This window comes from Chiroxiphia lanceolata, chromosome 7, assembly GCF_009829145.1.
Source record: "Chiroxiphia lanceolata isolate bChiLan1 chromosome 7, bChiLan1.pri, whole genome shotgun sequence".
In the NCBI taxonomy this organism is placed as follows: Eukaryota; Metazoa; Chordata; class Aves; order Passeriformes; family Pipridae; genus Chiroxiphia; species Chiroxiphia lanceolata.
In genome coordinates, this window is record NC_045643.1 from 33,408,419 (window position 1) to 33,427,553 (window position 19,135).

The window sequence follows — 19,135 nt, forward strand, 5'->3', positions numbered from 1 at the left end:
TGGACCATACTTTAAAACTGTAGCATTCCTTAGTAGTTACGTTTGCCATAATTTTAACTGCTAAATTAAACTATGTGAATCCCTGTATCCAATATGCTTGGGCACAAAAGCACTATGAAGGTTTCTGCTGCATATGACCATCTTTGTACTCACAAACATTCATCATCTCCTCTAACTTTCATTTGATAAATAAAAAATATGCTTTTTCTCCTTAAAACTACAGATTTAATCAGGAATGGAAATAAAAGCTGTTGTTTTGAGTTCTGTTTGAACTCAGCAAGATCTAGAGCTGCAAAAATCAGAAGTCCCTAACAAAGTGCATCAAACATAAACTACAGAAACCCAGAAGGTGCTGCTTTGATCCCAACAGGTAATTCCAATAATGTTACTGAAATGGTAATTTCAGGTCAAGTTACAACAAGAAACAAGAAGTTTTAAGGAAATGCCAGTAAATTTGTTTTCCACAGCAGCAGGACCAAGTCATCTGGGTGATTTCTGATAAAATTCCCCTGGGGAACAAAAAAACCCCCAAACACACCAAAAAAAGTGAACAAGTAGCAGAAAAGCATGACAAAGTTACCATTCCCAAAGAAGACAACAATATTTATACCTGTAATTAATATTAGCAAGGACTAGAAACTCAATTAGTTTAATAATAAATTAATAAATAAATGCATCATTAAGAAAGATGACATCTTTACATTGTTTAATATTTAAAGAAGTTGCTTGAGTAAGAGATTTATGAAGTCCAATGCTAAAAAATTTCTCTGTATAGTAAACTACTTTACATGTAATGGTCCAAAAAATCAAGACTATAATTACTAAAGTGTCCACTAGATGCCTTTTTATGTCCCTCTTAATTATGTGCATGTCTATTAGCCAAGACTTTCTCTTTCAACCACAGGATTGCATCCTTGCAGCCTGTATGGCAACATCTTTCACCAACAGCTTTGTGTTGCAAGCTGAACCCTGTGCTGAGGTGAAGAACAATAAACATTTTCTTGATCAAAAGTCTGAAGAATAGGAAAAAACTTGGTTATTTATAGATTTTAAGTAGAAAATGTTTTAATTCATCTGTAGTGTCTATACCTATTCAGGCATTTTCTTGGTTTTACATCTGTAAGCACTCTGCATTAATTACTATATTAATACATTATTAAATCTAAAAGTATTAAATAATTGTCATAAAATATAATAATCAATGATACTTTATGTGACTGTCAGTGAAAGCTGAAGGCAATGGAGTTTACTTTTAAAAATGAGTTGAGAGTATAAACATCCTGTACTCAATGAGAGCAACTGTGATCCTGCCTGCACAAACAGAGCAAGTATCCATGAAGCCCCCTGAAAACTGACATTGTACTCCTGAAGGTCAGGTAAACACACCTTATTCTCTTCATTCTAAAAATATAATAATCTGTTTCTTATACCAACATTCTAACACTTGGTTGAACCCCACTATCTTCTGGGAAAAAAGAAGCCTGTCTGCTTTTAAAGATTTTAAGTAACAAAATCCACCATGCATTTTTAATAACTTTTACTGAAAAAACTCCACTTTATTTCCCTTCTGCATTTCCCCAACTTCATCCTCTATTCACTGCAACCTGTCACACCTTTGTATCTGTGACTTAAGAACCCTCCATTGGCAGAAAATCTTCTTGTATAGGTACCATCAGACTAGGATTTAAATTACTAATTTCCCTAGGATTAAATAGTTTTCTTTAGTCTCACAGAAAAGCAGATTTGCCTGAGTGTAGATCATTTTATCTTGCAACTTCACCATCAACCTTTTCCAATTTGACACACATTCAGACACAAAGACAACAAAAGTGGACTAAGTATTCCAGAAATGGTCTAATGACTGGCACATATTACATTAATGGCATTTTATTTCTCTTTTTCAAAACTCCAGAGATCTCCCAGCACAGTAAATAAGAACTGCATGGGCTGCTGTCAGGTCAGTTATCCATCACCATCTCACATTTCTCTCTGTACTTTGCTGCATATAAATCCTGAATAGACACCAAATCTGATGTAATGATCACAAAGGTACAAATTCCCACTGAAGAGCATCAAAGTGATTATTCTAAATGAGCCCTGGTTACTCTACACTCCTGAGCATCTACTTTACCAGTCCAATTTCTGTGTCACCAGCAAACTTAACAACTGCAATCTGACATCTTCTTCCAAACCACTGACATAAAAATTGAACACAAATGCATAAAGAAAACATGCTGCAGTATCCAGCAGTTTTCCTGGTTTTACTAAATTATCCAGCTAAAAACTCATGTCTATTTTTCTACACTGTGCATTATTTTCATAGAGGTTTACCCTTTTTTTCCCCCCTTCCATTTTTATTCTCTTTCCTGTATTTTTATTCTCTCCTATAAAGAGCCATCAAGTTACTTCCTCTGCAAGGACACATTTGGGCAGCTAAATTAGAATCTGTTAACCACCTCTGCCAACTGCTCTATCATCTCACGTGGCTCTGGCAGTGGGGTGGCAGGAAAGGCTCGATGCTGATATAGAAAAAGAGAAAGAAAACCAAAACCAACCACACCCCACACTTGCTGGAAAAAGCAGGTTGATAAATTACTAATTGCTCCACTTGGCACCTCTGCTGCCAGAAGGAGACAATGAACTCTTTCCCTTACACAACATCCCGTGCAGGACCAGGCTGGATTGGCTTTTCTGATCAAAGACATAAGAACAATTCCACAGCTGCCAATCCAGGATCTCCAGTGGCTCTGTGCTGTTGGCCAAGAACATCTTGAAAGTTCAACTAGAAACTTTCCATAGTTAAACTCACAGAAATTTCTGTGAAATCTGAGCTAAACGAGTGTTAAGTACCTTTCACTAAAAAGAACTTACATTCTTATGATAATGGAGATAATTAGTATATGAATGTTGCTGATCACAGGAGGTTATGAAAGTTCTTGGTTTCCATGTGCCAATATCTAAAAGAGGAACTGGTTTGTTTATCATTTATGAAAATTTGTACAAGAAATGTTCATTATTTAATGAACTCTCATTAAAAACACAAGATCCAGAATTTCACAAATTATTTTAAAGGAGGTCGTGAACACAATCAAAATATGAGAAAGTAGCACGTGAAAAACATAAATTATGTACTACCAGTGAAAAAGTTGAAAAATCTACTGAAATTTAAGGTATTTAAGTGATGTTTTCATCAATAAATGTGTATTTGCTCACTTAATGTGCAGGAAATGAGATGATGAAAAGAGACACTGAGAAAGGCAGGGAAACAGGACTGCTATTTTTAGACATCTGTTAAAAATAATGGCAGCATTCCAGAGCAGGTGAAATCCGGCTGGGAAGTGACTGAGGACAGGCACGTACTGGACTCTGCCTCAGGTGCTGTGACACAGTGACCCCACGTGCCCTCAGGAGCCAGGGAACAGCAGCAGCCTCTGAAGGACAAGAAGCAGCTGCAGTGGGAACATCAGACAGAATTGTGGGAGATCTGGAAAAAGTGAGAGCATGGCAGGATATGAATAAAATAGGTCTGTGGGTGGGAAGGATTCATGAGAAGATGGCTGCACTGATGGTGTTAACAAAACCAAACCCCCAAAGAGAACTCAGAGGGTTGTGACAGGGAAAGTTACACCATTCAAAGAATGTGATGATGAGCATGCAAGCATTTCAGAACCACAAATAACGAGTAAAACATGAATGCTGTAAATTAAGAGAGGCTGAAGTACCAGGATTCAACCAGCAAATGCTGTCACAAAAGGGAGCAGAATGAAAAGTCAAAACACAGTTTACAAACATCACGAGTCTGGCTACCCAAAGGAATTCAGGTCTGTCCTGTCCAGAAAAGTGGAGAGATTACAGGAGTTGGGAAGAACTAAGGATGAGGTTCTGACTGATTCAACAGCCCTCTGCTGCCATGAGAGAAAGGAGCTTTGCCCATGACTCTTTCAGATACCCTAATCCACCATTTACCATTCCTTGTTAGCACTGGATCTCCATAACCTAGTGTAAATCACTAACCTGGCAGAAAACTAACCAAGTAAAAAAAGAGCAGTGAATCACAAAAAACATCACGGAAGGTTTATAAGTGTCAGTCAGCACATGGAAGAAAAGAGTAAGGACCAACTTCCTTCTCATGAGCTCCTACCCACTGAGCTCTGCCACTCATGAAATGTAAGAAATTCTGCTGTGGAGCAAAGAATCACAAAGAAAACTGAAAAACAGATATTGGAGAGAACTGGAGAATAGGAGAGTGAGATCACAGCTCTAAGGGTTGTTCGGCTGCTCTGCAGCACAAGTTCGCCAAGAGAGTACAGGCAGACTATTGGTAGGTTGGAGGGAGATGAATTAGGGAACAAGTAAATTATACACTTAATTCTTTTCAAGGATTCTAAGTGGTGGAGAGAATAAACCATTTCATGAAGAAACTGAACACTTCACTTTGGCTCACAAACACCTGTAAACAGCATGTTTCACACTGGCACTGCCAGCACTAAGCACGGCCAAACAACAAACACTGCTGGGTCTGTTTTCCCGTTGCCTTGAACCCCCTCAGCAGAAGCATTATCCCAACCTTCTTAGCTTGGCTTCTGGAGGCCTGTACTATAACAAATCCTTCCTCTCCTGACATATTGAAGGTTGAAGGCTGTAGCCCTTTTGCAGTTAATTAGTGGGGGCTCCCTTCCCAGGCATGAGAGTAGTGCCAAGAGCTACACAGAAGCAACTCAAGTGCCACATGTTAAACATTATTGCACCAAACTGAGCCACATTTCTATTTGTGAACAAGTAGATATACATGATTAAAAGTTCTGCTATAAAACACATCTATCATGCAGGCATGTTTATTACTGGGCAACCTGAAAGCACAACCTTAGGCAAACAGAAAAACCATCTTTTATCTTCAGGAACAAAATGAACCAAATAACTGAATTCAAGTTGCTGCAGCAAACACTTTTAATTGGCAAGTCTATTAGTGCTCCTCCCCCAACTTTTGAAAAATTAACTTAAATCCCTCACTAAACATTCTAGTGCCAAAAATAAGGTGTAAATAAGATTAATGCAGTGCACAGAAGCTACTTTTAATTTCTTCAACTCAGTAAGCCACTTGCAACGTGGGACTCCTTCACACCAGTTCTAAGTATAAGATGTATTGCTACACTGCACATCTTGTAGAAGAAAAACCCTGAACATGTGCAGACACACAGCAGCACCACACACAAAATGAAGTGTCCCACTAAGCTCAGCTTGCCAGACTTTTTGTTAGCCAGCTTGGAAATAAATGTAGGTTGTCTGTGGCGAGAGACTGCTGCTTCAGCAGTTCAGAATGAATTTCAAGCCTGTTCTCTATTTTACCTTTTGTCAGTGTAATGTATTCAAGGCAATAGAGAGCTGACAATTTAAATAACTACATTTTAAAACAAACGAAGCATTGATGTTAATGTGTGAAAATGGTCCCGACCCCTGGGAGTCCTGGTTCCCACCATTGTTTACTCTGACAACAGGATATAATTGCTTACTTACTTGGCAGCAAACTTTACCATCTGCTTGCTCGCATGCTGTCCCACAGCCACGAGAGCCTGGATGTTGAACTGCTGCTGACGCAGGACTAAGAAGCACTGCTTCCCTGAACACAAAGGGAAACAACACAGGTGTATTAAGGACAAGTTACTCCAGCTCTCTGTGAATGAGAAAAAATGCTTTGCCACTTAAATATTAGGCTGAGCTTTAAAGAGTGTGTGTGTCTGTGTTTAGCTCATCATCACCACCCCCACCCACCCCCCCAAAAAGCTCCATCAAACTACTCAGCTCTGCATGTACACACCCCCTCAGATAAATAATTCTGCCTTACATCTATAAACACGTGAATGGACTTTTTTCCTGAAAATAACAATAAGTCTTCCAAGATAAATAATATTTAGACAAAAGGAAAACAACAAATAGTGACTTTCAAAGAAACTATTTTTCTTCAACTGCAAGAAATAAATCACACTTTTCCTTGTTTCTTTGCTCACAACTACTTCAAGTCTAATTTATTTTTAAAGAAGTTTTTTCTCATCTTCTCAAATTGAAGCTGTAGAGTTGACTTTACAAAGCTGCTCTGAGAGAAACAGGCTTGATTTTGCACTGCAGGGACTAAACCAACAATAATACACCACACATTCAGAATGAAGGGGTACAAAAGGAGTATTGATTCTAGTGAATAAGAACCTAAAAGACCCAATTAAAAATTCCTGTAAGAGCAATTTAATCATGAACATCTTAGGGAAAAAGAAGTTAATAGAAATTAATAACAATTTACAAAGAACATAATGCATTTTGTTGACTTTTAAAATGGGTATTTCCAAGTCATCAAAGCTCTTTCTAATCTGTTTAGCTGACAGTTATAAACATTTCATATTTCTTCTCACATCTCTAATAGTCATTTATTCCTTAACTTAGATTAAAGGAAATATGTTGATTTTAAATATTTCTTCCTAGAGAGAGCCATTAACAACAAACATTTCATTGTTGTACCAGTATCTGACAAATGCACCAATATCCCTTTAGCTTTATCCCTCTGACTCAGAACATTGTAACATTTCCATTGAAATGGTGAGAATAGGAAGAAGTCAAAAGCTTTGTTATACACAGCTACTTCCCAGTTATTGTTGACTTAGACTCTAAAACAATAAATCAACATCCACATTACTGGAAAACTGACACTAAAAAGCCTGTTGCTGTTTTCATTTGTAATTATGCAACTGCCATTCCTGACACAGCTACAGAGAATTTAAACAGTATCAGAAGAGGAACACAGAACACATGACACATGCTCTCACGGAAATAAAAGTAAACATACAAAACTAGTACAAAATATTATTAAATATTAACATTATAATTATTGGAAATAATTAATCTTGTCATATGACAAACAAAAATGCAACTAAATTAGTTACTAATTTTCAGAAAACAGAGCACAACTAGTTCTGTACTCCAGAGGTGTTCAAACAAAAAATCCACAGCTGAAGACAGCTACAATGTCACTCAAGTAGCAAATATTTAAGGATAAAATAGTGAAATAATGGAGGAACCTGAAACCACAGGATCATAGAATAGTTTGGGTGGAAGGGACCTTTAAAGGCCATCCAGTCCAACCCCCCTGCGAGGAGCAGGAACATCTTCAACTAGACCAGCTTGCTCAGAGCCTCATCCAAAACTCTCTGGCAGTTGCACTTAATCCCCAGCACTGGAAGCCTGATCAATATCTGCATTATAAAAGGACTCAAATCTGTTTGTCGTGAGCAACAGTAGCGGTTTTCATTAGCAAAGAGGATGTTTTGCAGAACTCAACCATTTCTAATCATACAGCAGATAAGTGATCAAACAGACCTCACTGACAGCACCAGTTAAAACATCCCAGTTACAAAGACTGCAGGAGGAAACAGAACTTTTCCCAAAAGAGCTGAAGGCGTTCAAAACCAAGTACCAAAAAAACAAGCCATAATCAAATCTAGCTCATGCTTAGATACCCTTCCAGATCAAGAGCTGGGACAAAGGAAGCATCCGAGTGATAAAAAACTGGGATTATGGGATGTTCTCTCTGTGTTTTAAAATACTTACATGGTCTTTAAGTGGAAAGTATAAGACCAGCATTGCTCACATTCAACAGTAAACTACTCTAAGTTTCCATAAAACAAACCAAAACCATGTCCCACAAGAAGCCCTAAAAAAAGAGAAAAGTTTCAAAAGAAATTTGGTTAAAAAGCTCTGACACACTATAATGCAAGGAATGTTTAGTCACTGAACAAATAAGAGAAGACACCACGTGGAGAATTCCATCAAAAGTAAGCACATAAAACCAAGCAGAAATCCATTGTTTTTCTTGGATAAAAGCACCAAACCACCTGAGACCTTATGAAAGAAAACGACGTTAAGGAAGGAATGTGTATAAAGAGTAAAAACTGTTTGGTCATATAAATTAATATATTGCTGGTGTCAGACATTTGCCAGCAAAGAGAAAACTTTATACAGTTGATTATAAAATTTGGTCAAGTATTTAAATTGGTCTTGGTGGGATTCTTATTTTCAGATGTTTAATAAACCTTTGCACTCATAAACCCAAACCGAGTTCAGGCCTAACATCCTGCACAAGTGCAGCTGCCTGGCCAAGCCCAGACCAATTTCCCAAAGGCTTTTCCATGATAAACGTAACCAGTAGCTTAGGGTGGCTTTAAAATAAGGCCAGAAATAACATTTATTTAATCTACGATAAGAACCACAGGGCCCCAAGCACTTCAATTTTAGTACAAGCCACGGAAATTCCCAACACCCCATTCTTTACACATCCTTCAGTTCATTTCCATCAGACTTCAGGAGTGACTTGCTATATGAGACAGCTGGAATCTGCAGTTGTTCCCATTCATTTTTTTGGTTTATTGGTCAGAACTAGACAGGGTTAAATAAAGGGTATGTATATTGGTTATTTAGGAGTCAAATTCAAGTTTCTACGAAAAACTAAAGCTATTTTTGCGTAACATTTTCCTGTTTCCTGCAAGGCTTTCTTTTCCATAATGGTAGGAATAGTGCCATGATGTGTGTGGGAAAGGCTAATATTACTTTTTACCCTTAAACATTTGCTTTTCTTGTAAGATTCTTTCCCCCCAAAGCTTAAGTAAACAAGCATATGGCATTCCCTAGCAGCACTCCCTGAATGTCAGAATTGTTCTCTGCTGTCAGACCGAGAGGGAACAAGGGACACAACCAATAAATTCAGAACATTCATGCCCACGATCAGCTCCTTTTTCTTTCATTCTTCAGGCTGTGTTAAAGAGTTTTGAAAATAAGTAGTGTTATTTCATCAAAACCTTTCCTGAGGTCAAAGGTGAAGGATGACAACCAGGTTCTTGGAAGTTAGTCCTGCCACGTTACAGAGATGTCATTGGGATTGAAGTAAATGCATCTACCATGCAGGATACCACAGATCAATGTAATACAGTAATGCAGTTCCTTATTTTAACTGACTGCAGCACAGACACTCATGAAGTGGGACATTTTTTAAGAAAATGAAGACTCTAAAAGAGAAATGAATCTGTGACCATATTCTGTACTGGATCCTTGCCCCTAATTTGCATCATTCCCAATTTTAAGATCACTGTTGTTTCGCTCGGGAAGGTAATTTCTTTATGCTCTTTTCTTTCAATTCTTGGAAAGACTACAGAGCTGCCAAACATAACTGAAACCAGTACAACAGTTGTCAGCATCTGGTGTCAACTGCAAAGGCCAAAGCCTATTTAGGTTTGCATATGGCAACCTGGTCTCCAGAGAGAACTTCTGATTCCAGGGAAGAAATATGTCTGTCAGACAGCCAAGTATGACAGCCCACACTACTGAGAACCCAGGAAAGGATTTTCCCTTTGTCTAGGTAAAGAAAGATGATGCCTCTTCTTTGAAGTTCAAATTGATATAATCAGATACCAGTAACTGAAAGTAAAACTGAAATTTTAACATAGATTTTTGTTTCCTGCCAAAGAAAAGGTATGGTGAAGATACTGATATGCAGCAGAATAAATATGACCTGTCTGACAACTGGTACACTTATAATAAAAGTACATTTTACTGTAGAAGCTTAAAACTGGTTTATCTTACAACTGTTAGCATCGAAGGAGAACGGTTGTAATATTTTTGAATTCCTATTATTTACAATTGTCCACATATTATTTAGCAACATGATAAAACCAAAACTCACATTGACTACAATGTAACAGTAATAACCTGATTTCCTCACTGCTGAAAAGAAAATTTCCTTTTACCTCTTGGGAAAAGAGAAGTGGAAAAAGAGAAAATACCAGTCCATGGGAACACTGAGAGAACACTGAGTAACCAGGTGGTAAAATCTTCTTGAATGCAAGACCATAGGCCATGAAACCCAAATAAACATTCAGGTTACACTAACAATATAAGGAAATAAAACTAAAAACCCTGGAGGCATCTCACCTTTAGCTCTGCTTGTGTGAATTCTGCCACGAACCCAAACCTCTTGATCAGCCTTCTCCAATGTCAAGTCTTTAATGCGAACCAAAACTCTATCTGAGTCACAGAAAGAAACAAAGACGTTAAAAGTTCTGGCGTTTTTGAAGCAAAACGTTTTTCACTTTAAACTTCAAATACACTGCCAAAATTTAAAATAAATCCAAACCATTACTTTTTGTATCTACAGCATAATCGATGTACTGAAAACTCACAAGATCCCATCTCCTTTCCCAGTGACTTGAACGGGATCAAGGAGCTTTAACTTGGTTCAATTTAATTTGACTTATACAGCAGGGTCAGGCTGCACTTTAACAACCCCAACACTCACTGCAGCTCACGGATGGCAGAGCCCAGCGTGACTACACTGCTTCTGATAGGACTTCACTACACCACCTGCACCTATTAGTCTGAATTTCTGCTACCTAAGGGATGCCTGCCCTGCTCCACTGTGCAACGTGAGGGTTGGCAGGTTGAACCAGCAAAGTAAAGGTTCAGAGGTGGCAGGGCTGTTCTCTGTACCTACCCTAAGTGAGTAGGGTGAATATCACCATAAAATAATTATTAACTTTAAATTAATTTGAATTAATGAGCAGCAATTTATTTAAAATAAATATGAGAAAGAAACCACAAATAAATGTGCATTATAAATTAAAACAAAAATTTATTTTGATAAAAACGACAGCGTTTCGGAGCAACAAGAGTATTACTGTGTAAAATGGATACCAATTTTAAGAGAGAATCTGTTTGACAACCTCATCAAGCACTGCTATCACTGTCACTGTCAGAGCCAAAGTTGATCAGAAAGAACCCCTCAAATTCAACGTACCCATGAAAGCTAAATAACAGAAATGCACGGTTTAGGAAGGTCAGATTTTGGGTAAAAAATGAAAAAAAATAAAAATTATCAAGGAAAATACTTTTAAATAAATCAGGACTTTAAAAATTGTACACAACCATTATGAACTGCCAATATGCTGGCTGCATGCCACTGTTTCTTGAAATGTACTTGTCTAATTGTATTTTTCTGGTCAAATGCCTTTTTGCATGCTCTCAAACACTTTTTATAGTATCCAGAAATCAAATAGAGGATATAGATAGCAGTGGATAGAACCTCAACGGTTCTAACAGCTACACTTGCTCACTTGCAGTTAAAAACACTGCTTATGAGCCAAAAATATTCTTCAGTGGAGATACTGATCCTTATGGGTCTCTTCCAACCTGAGATATTCTCTGATTCTATGACATACCTTTCCTCACAGACTTCTCCTGATTTCAAAATAACACTAAATTTACTCAGACACTTTCACTGGAGACTTTTCCCGCCAGAACTTTTCCAAAGTTTGCCTACCCCAGGCTACCATCTGTTCTTCTGGACTCCCTCCTGTCTCTGAATGCCAGTCACAGCTTGCCCCGCAAGCCCATTACTCTGCACTCGGGATTTTAGGGGGCTGAAGATGTTTATTAGCTCAGGCTCAGGGCAATGCAGCTCTTTCTTCACAGAAACACATTAAAACCATGGACAGAATGGAAGCAAAGACAGAAATGTGATGAGAAATCAACTCAAATAAATGAATAAAGTGTGTGTGTGTGTGTGTGTGTGTGTGCGCACTGGAGCAGGAGAAAGGGGAATAAAGATGCTATCACTTTCCAGCAACTTCTAACATTCAAACTCTACCAGTGTAGAGTACAGGAAAGATGCAACCATCACAACCCATAACCTTCAGTATTTCTAAGAGTTCAATATTCAGTAAAAATTACCTCAGTCAACTTAAAACTGTATTGTTGCAAACTTAAAATACTTTCTAGGTATGACACTTTATATGGATCCTTAGTGTTTCAGGACCCATCTGCACTAGATAAATATTTTCAAAAGTCATTTGGATACATAACAGTCCATGTTTCACCAAGAGTAAACAAGACATGGTCAACACAAAAACTGTTGTATGCTATGAATTATTAAAAATTGTTTCATTAAAAATTGTTTCACTTTTCATAAAAAGGGTACTCTCACAAATCATTTGACCTGGAATTCCTTCCAGCTCACTTTCATCTCTTTCATGATAAAAATGAAGCTTCTTGCTCTGACTTTTAAGGTCCTCCCACCATATTCTTCAGACTATGATCTACTTGTTCTTTCACAAATGCAAGCTACACTCACATTTTCTGTCTTCTTGCCACATAAACACTTCTAGACAATTCAATGCAAAAATAAAAGACGTTTTAAACCGCGCTACAGTTGCGGCAGACGACGGAACAAAGATTTTAAACAAAGTTAAACACAACACTCTGTAAGTTTGAAACTGCACTTCCAGCCTCAATTCAGTATTCAGGCTATCTCACCTTCATTGCCATTTTGAGTCATGTTTTATGGGGAAGCTGTATTTTTTCTTTCCTTAACATACAGCACAATCTCTTCTTTTCAACATATTAAATATCCTTATCTTGCTCTGAGAGCTCTGACCTCTTCTAAACATGAGAGGAGAGGATAAAAGCCTAAAAAGCTGTGTGGGATATATAAGACCAAATCACTTTTCCACCTCCAGACCCCATTCCCTGCCTGTCAACTAAGTTAATTTCTCTTGCATCACGGAATTTTGAACAGACTGATCAGTACTTCTGCTGTCCCTGTGGAGTGCCAGCATCTTTGCAATATTCCATAAAGTTGAAAAAGAGAAGGTAAGTTTGATTAAAAAAAAAAACCTGGAAGTCAAAAGCAGTAGAAGATGAAAGCAACTTCCAGGGAGGGGAGATGAGATAATGTTTTCCTTGCACTGGAGAGCCCAAAACTGGACATAGCACTCCAAATTCAAGCATCTCACAAGTGTCAAATGTATTCAAAGAAAGTGAAAGAACACCAGTGGGATCTGAATGAAAAAGTTTGGTAAATGATTTCTCAAAGAAGTACTGAAGGTATCAAGTACATAACTTCTTTTTTCCTTCTTTCCCCACCCTCCCTCTCTTTTGCAAGTACTTGTTTCGGTTTTCAACTGACCTGGTTTCTCTTGGGATTGTATCATTGGTGATACTCCATATCTTTCCTTAGCATAATCCTGAAATGGAGGTAAGAAACACACATCAAAGAAGCATACACAGAAAGATGAACAAAATCACTGCAGAGTAAACTGAGGGGATACAAAATAATTAGCTGTAATATTAAAGAAACTGTGGTTTAGACTCGTATGAGACACACAAGGGAGAGAAGACAATTGTGCCAGGAAAGAAAATAATAACTCCCACAAGTTCAAACACGCACGAGGATCATCACCTCTTACACAGAAATTTGTGTGACTTTCTCTACAAAGAACCTACTCCTGAAAATATTGAGTCCTAGAGAAGCAAATACATTAAATATCTCTTTCCCACATTCAGGTACACAGAGAAACCCAGATCACATGCCATGGTCACAGCCCAGTGAGGCCTGACTGTTAACAAAACAGGTGGGACACAGGGCAACACGGCCTTTTCTCCAAAAATATCACAGTTCTGGTCTCACAACCAAACATTTCATTTAGAATAAAAACCCTTGAATTATTTATTTCATTCTATTCAATATACGAACCAAAGTTCGTTCTAAATGCTTTATTTGGACAGACTTTGCTCCTCTGCTTTTGATAAACTGTGGCACATTCACGATTTTATAGAAGCCGCCAGCATTCACAATTCCTTACTGCTGATGCATTTTTGGCCTTCCAACAACAAGCGAAACAGATTTCATCACAAAACGAACTGATGTTCATTATTAGTACTTTTTTTTTTCCCTGAAGAAACACTGGCCTACAATCTTTCATTACTGCTGTGTGATCCTCACGCACGGGACAGAAGCACCTGCAGGAGCCCCTGCTGTGGAGAGGCAGCCCAGGTGCTTCTGGAGGGGCTGAGCTCTTCAGGGAATCACAGACCGGGCCCGGTGAAGGTGTGTGGAGGGGATAGGCAGGGTAAAGCCAAAGGTAGTCGTGCCTCCGGGCCCGGCCAAACCCCACCCTGGGGAGCCTCCATATCGCGCCCGCCCCGTTCCCTGCGGAGACCCACATCAGCCGCTGACGAGTCGTCGTTCTCCGGGCGGCGGTCATGGCCCTGCCCGCGGCTGGCGGCGCTCGGCATCTCTGCGGCGGCCGGGACGATCCCGGGCGGACCCTCACGGCCCCTCACGGTCTCTCGCCCCTCACGGCCACGCCGCTTCCGCGCGCCCGGCTCTCGCGAGAACAGCCGTCCCGCCCCGCCCGGCGCCGGCCGCAGTATCGCGAGAGCTGCCGGCGGCGCGTGCTCCGCTCAGCGGTGTGCGCGCGCTGTCCGCGGTCCCTCAGGGCTCCCCTCAGGGCTCCCCTCAGGGAGGTGTCGTGGTCCTGCCCCGCCGGCACCGCTGTTGGCCGCCTCCCGATCCCATTTTCATTCAAAAGGGTCGTTTTCATGGAGCCGCTGCCGTCCCGACGAGGCTCAGCGCCTCCAGCCCCGCGCCGATGCTGGCGCTGCGGAGGTGTGCGGGGCTGGGATGCGCTGAGGCAGCGCAGCGGGAGGGTTTGGTGTTCGCTTGCCCTCCTTCGCAGTCAGGCACGGTGTGGCCTGAGGTAACATCACAGAATCACATAATCCTCAGGGTGGGAAGGGGGTCCAGTCCAACCCCCCCTGCCAAGGCAGGATCACCTGGAGCAGGTGACACAGCTGGGTTTGGAATGTCTCCAGAGAGGGAGACTCCACACCGTCCCTGGGCAGCCTGCTCCAGTGCTCTGCCGCCCTCAAAGTTCTTCATGTTGGGGTGACACTTCTCGAGTTTTAAGTTATGGCCATCGCTCCTCATCTTGTCAGTGGGCACCACCAAAGAGTCTGGCACCATCCTCTTGGCACCTGCCCTGGAGATATTTATATGCGTGTAAATAAGCATGTTGGACTGTGAGGTGGCCAGCTAATGTGTGTGGAACCAAACCAAAGTGCACTTCTGATGTATCTCCCCAGCAAGCGTGGCTTCCCCATGCTTACCCCAGCAGCAGTTCAGTCTCCTGACCCCTTGCCCCATTGTGCTGTTTATAATTAGTTAGCTGTTTATTAGTTAGCTACAAGTGGTAGTTTGGGGAGGATGAGCAATAGTGCAAACGCAGGTGTTTCCCTCCAGCTGGGTGCCTGAAGCAACTCTGCAGTTCTGAGGCCGGGGCTGGCTGCAGGTGCCAGCTCTGAAATGACACAAATCAAAGCTGCAAGCAGCTGTCGAGTCCTATAGATTCATAGATTGTTTATTTGGTGCAGGGCGAGAAAGAGTTGGCTGTCCTGATTTAAATTGCAGTTTTGAATTTTCACATTTGACTAACTAATGCCTCTTGCGGTATCGATTAGAGCTCTTCGTTTCCTGTCCTGCCGTTGTTTGTTTTGCAGCACTTTGTACTTCACTGGTTCAACACCTCTTCTCGTGGGAATCCCCTTGAGAAGTTCCCCTTCTGGCCCTGTCTCAGGGAATTGTCACTTCACCCCGAGACCACGCAACTTTCAAAAAATCCTTTCTTCTCTTCTTGCAAAGAGTTAAGATTCAGTGGCAGAGAAGGCAAATCACAGTCAGTTTTCATTCCTCACCACAAGAAAGCACGTTCTGATGGCAGGGTGTTGTGTAGTGAACATAAATGCTAATGTAACAGTAACCACACGTGGATTTCTCACAGTTGTACCTTTTCTTACCTGTCACTTAGAACTGCTGCTGAACCTGAACTAACAGACAGATGCAAATCTTGTGCCTCACCACGGAGCAGACGGTACCATCTGCACTGACACAGTGACACAGTGCTCTGCAATTCCTGGCACTTTACTGCTCTTGCTGTGAAACTCGGGAGAAACACGCCCTGTAACCCGTGTTTTTGTGCTGGAGCCTTCCAGTGGTGAATAGCACGAGTATTTCCTCTGGGGCGAATAAGCTGAAGGTGGTTCTGAAGCAAAAAGCCCTTTTTATGTAATGAGGGTGTTAACTGAAAACAAAATACGGCCCTCTGAAGGGGACTGTGCCTAATTATTCCATTGCCCAACTTTCAGGAGAAGCATTTTCCAGAGTTTGTGCTCTCAGGTCGTTTTTTCCAGAGTCCCTTTGTTTTGCAGTGCAGAAACGGGGTTTTTTTGAGCAAAAACCTGTAATACACTGAAAATAGAAAAATTAGCTAATTTTAAGAATAATTACAATAACCCCTAAAAAACCTCCATTTATTTTGGGCCTGCAGCAAAAATTTCTTTTCCACCTCCCCATCAGTAAATCGATAACAAGCCTTCTGTTAAGGGCACAGACCGCCACGTGCAGACGACGCAGCTCGTCTGCCGCACCTTCTGTTTGACTGCGCTGCTGCCGAAGGCCGTGCGATGGGGGCAGTACCTGCAGTGAACCTGGGGGCGATAAGCAGCAGCAGAGCCGGGGGCGGAGGGGCCGGGGGGGGGGGGTGGCCAGCGCTGTCCCCCGGGCCCTGGCCCGGGATTACCACATGGAAGTGACATCACCCGCAGCCAATCCCGCGGCCCCGGGGGTGCAGCTGGAAGGAGGCCATACCCCACTTAAGTAACAAGACATGACATACCATGTGCTAATGCTAAATAATTTATCCCTCAGGCATACAGTGAATTGCAAAGCCAAGCTGAGGCCTGGTCAACAGTTTGTAGTTTAAATTAAAATTGGCTTTTCTGCCTTAAAGGGAGGGAGGGGGTTGTCAACTGTTGTGATCAAGAGTGGAACAGAGAAATCCCTTTTTTTCCTCTTCACTTCACTTCTTTCTCCGGTTACAATCTGATCTAATCAAAGCACTTTTTGGTGATTTGGGGTGTGTGCTCCACATATCTCTATTATGAAGGAGATGTATGAAGGAAAATCTTAGAGGAAGTTTTAAGTCACTGTGAATAATGATATCCAATATATCCTCGAAATTTAGGCGTTAGCACTTGTCATATCCTAAACCAAAGCTGTTCCAAAATTGGGTGTTTCATGTTACAAATGTTGTGTGGGTGTTTCCACAGCAGAGCCATAAATTTGTCTCATTAGGAATCCGGAGGCATCAGTTGCTGCTGAGGCTGAAGCTCAGGCCCAGCCCCTCTGAGGTGCTGGGAGCCAGCAGCACACACAGGCTGGGTGTGATGGTGACCACAGCTCTTGCTGGTGGCTACTGAAACTCTGATTCCAGCCAAGCTTGGCCACACCTTTGACATTTGTTGCTGTACCAAGCTGATTTTACTTAAATATGCTGAACAACATTTCCATTGAAACCACAAGAAGATGAAGGTAGTCAGCACCTTCCACAATCTGTCCTTACACAGCATCTTACAAACAGAGTGGCTCAAATATTCTTTAATCTTCCAGAAATGAGCAGTTGCAATATACACCATGTTGGTGGGAAGGAGATAGGAATTGTCCTTGGAGTTATTTTAGGAGAAGAAATTAAAAGGACCTCTGACCCATGGAATAAGTCAGAATATATTTACCTAATCTCTATATGTTTGGCAAGTTAAAACCTGGAGAGCATGAAGTGGTACAGAGTTAAAAAGAGCATGTGGAAAAAATACAAAACAAATTGGTGGTGTCTCTGAAGGGTCTTGAGGGAATTCAGCTTTATTGCCACAACAGCACACTTTTCCGTGTGCAATTACTCGTTGTCATGGAAATGGATTTTGAAGATTTCTCTTATTTTGGATGCTGCAAAGCATGCTTAATTTAATTAAGAGGTTGCCTTTGATTTTTCCCTTTCCATATTTGTTTACTTGTGTAGGTTCTTGTATGATTGTCAGCCCAGTGTCCGAGTTCCTCTTAGATAACAAAAAGAAAAAAAAAAAAAAACCTGAAAAAAAATAGCAGCAGCTAAGATATCAATATATTATTTATTTTCTAAGTTATGTAAGTTCATAGTGTGCATTCTGTGATAGAGAAAGCTGTTCTATTAATAATTTCAACCTTGGCAAAAATGCATTTCTGCAATTGATGCTTCTTTTTTCACTCCAGCATTTGTACAATGCTGGAGTGTAACAAAGCCTTTGCATCTAAATCCAAGTAGGAGCAGAATTTGGCAAATCTAATTCCTTCCTGGATTTTCGCAGCTCTGCTTCCTTTAGGAAGTTTTTAGTCAATGGGAAACAAAGGCTTATTGAAAGGATTAAAGTTGCAACTATTCTCTTTGTTTTAGAGCTTCAGTCACGGTTTTCCTCTAGTAAACAACATTTGCAATTAATAAAACTTCTAAAAAAACAGGAACTTTGGGGAAGTACGTGCTTATGATAAGCAGCAGGATTTCTTTTGACAGAACTCTATACAAAGGTGTAGTCTTTTTAAGTTCAGACAATGACAACAATTAAGTTTCTCAAAGCATTTTGAAGGTGTTCCTCCTGATAAACACGAGACAACGAGCTCTGCAGTTAGGGATGGGCAACACATTTAAATAGGATATATCTTGTCAACAGTTTGTGTGTCCCAAAGTTGTTTTACATGGCTGCACACAGCTCACATTTCATATCATGCCTACACCCAGTGATCATCTGTTACACAATATCTGTGCACATCGCACATACAGTGCTGCAAATAGTTCTGAACTATTAACCATAAATTGTTTATTGGTTCCTTTATATGATGCTTGAAAAAGGCATTTGGATAGCAGTTATCTGTGCATGAATAAGAACACATGGAATATTTAATTTTTATAATTTTTTTTTACTGTTTTTTATGTGATGAAATATGCATATTTTCGTGTTTGTGTCAGCTGTATTTCTCTTACTCGCTGTATGTGTTCACTCCCGAGGAATTCTGTCCTGCCAGAGGGAAACTGAGGGAAGCACGGTAACTTTGGTGGGGGCCCTCCCTGGAGGGCAGTGTGGAGCCGCCGGATGATCGGGACTGGCTGGCGCGGGAGCCTTCGGGAACAGCTCCGCTATTGTTCTCACCCAAGTGTCCCGTTCTTTTTCGGGGGTGGCTGATGTCCAAAGGGTGCTGAAAACGGCAAACTGCGGAATAAAGGGGCTGCAGTTCTGCCTGGGCCCTTAAGCACCAGCACATTGTTCTTTCTTACGTGCCACTTCTCATCTACAAAAACCATCTTAGGCCGCCGTTGTCCTTCTGATGATAATTTTTACAGTCTTATCTGACATGCAAGCAGATTTTTTTCCGTTCAGATTTTATTGAGTAAGTGCTCCACTG

The 19,135-nt window shown here is 40.7% G+C and overlaps 1 protein-coding gene across 1 annotated transcript in view; it reads right to left on the reverse strand.

The window, feature by feature from the left end:
• The window catches only part of DARS1 (aspartyl-tRNA synthetase 1), a 35,168-nt gene extending 20,954 nt beyond the window's left edge, over positions 1-14,214 (reverse strand). The window contains exons 1-4 of the mRNA XM_032693385.1: positions 14,032-14,214; positions 12,995-13,052; positions 9,967-10,059; positions 5,515-5,617 (exon numbers count right to left, since the gene is read on the reverse strand). Coding sequence (XP_032549276.1) covers positions 5,515-5,617; positions 9,967-10,059; positions 12,995-13,052; positions 14,032-14,103 — 326 coding nt within the window. The 5' untranslated portion in view covers positions 14,104-14,214. The remainder of the gene's footprint in view (positions 1-5,514; positions 5,618-9,966; positions 10,060-12,994; positions 13,053-14,031) is intronic.
• Between the last annotated feature and the right edge of the window lie 4,921 nt (positions 14,215-19,135).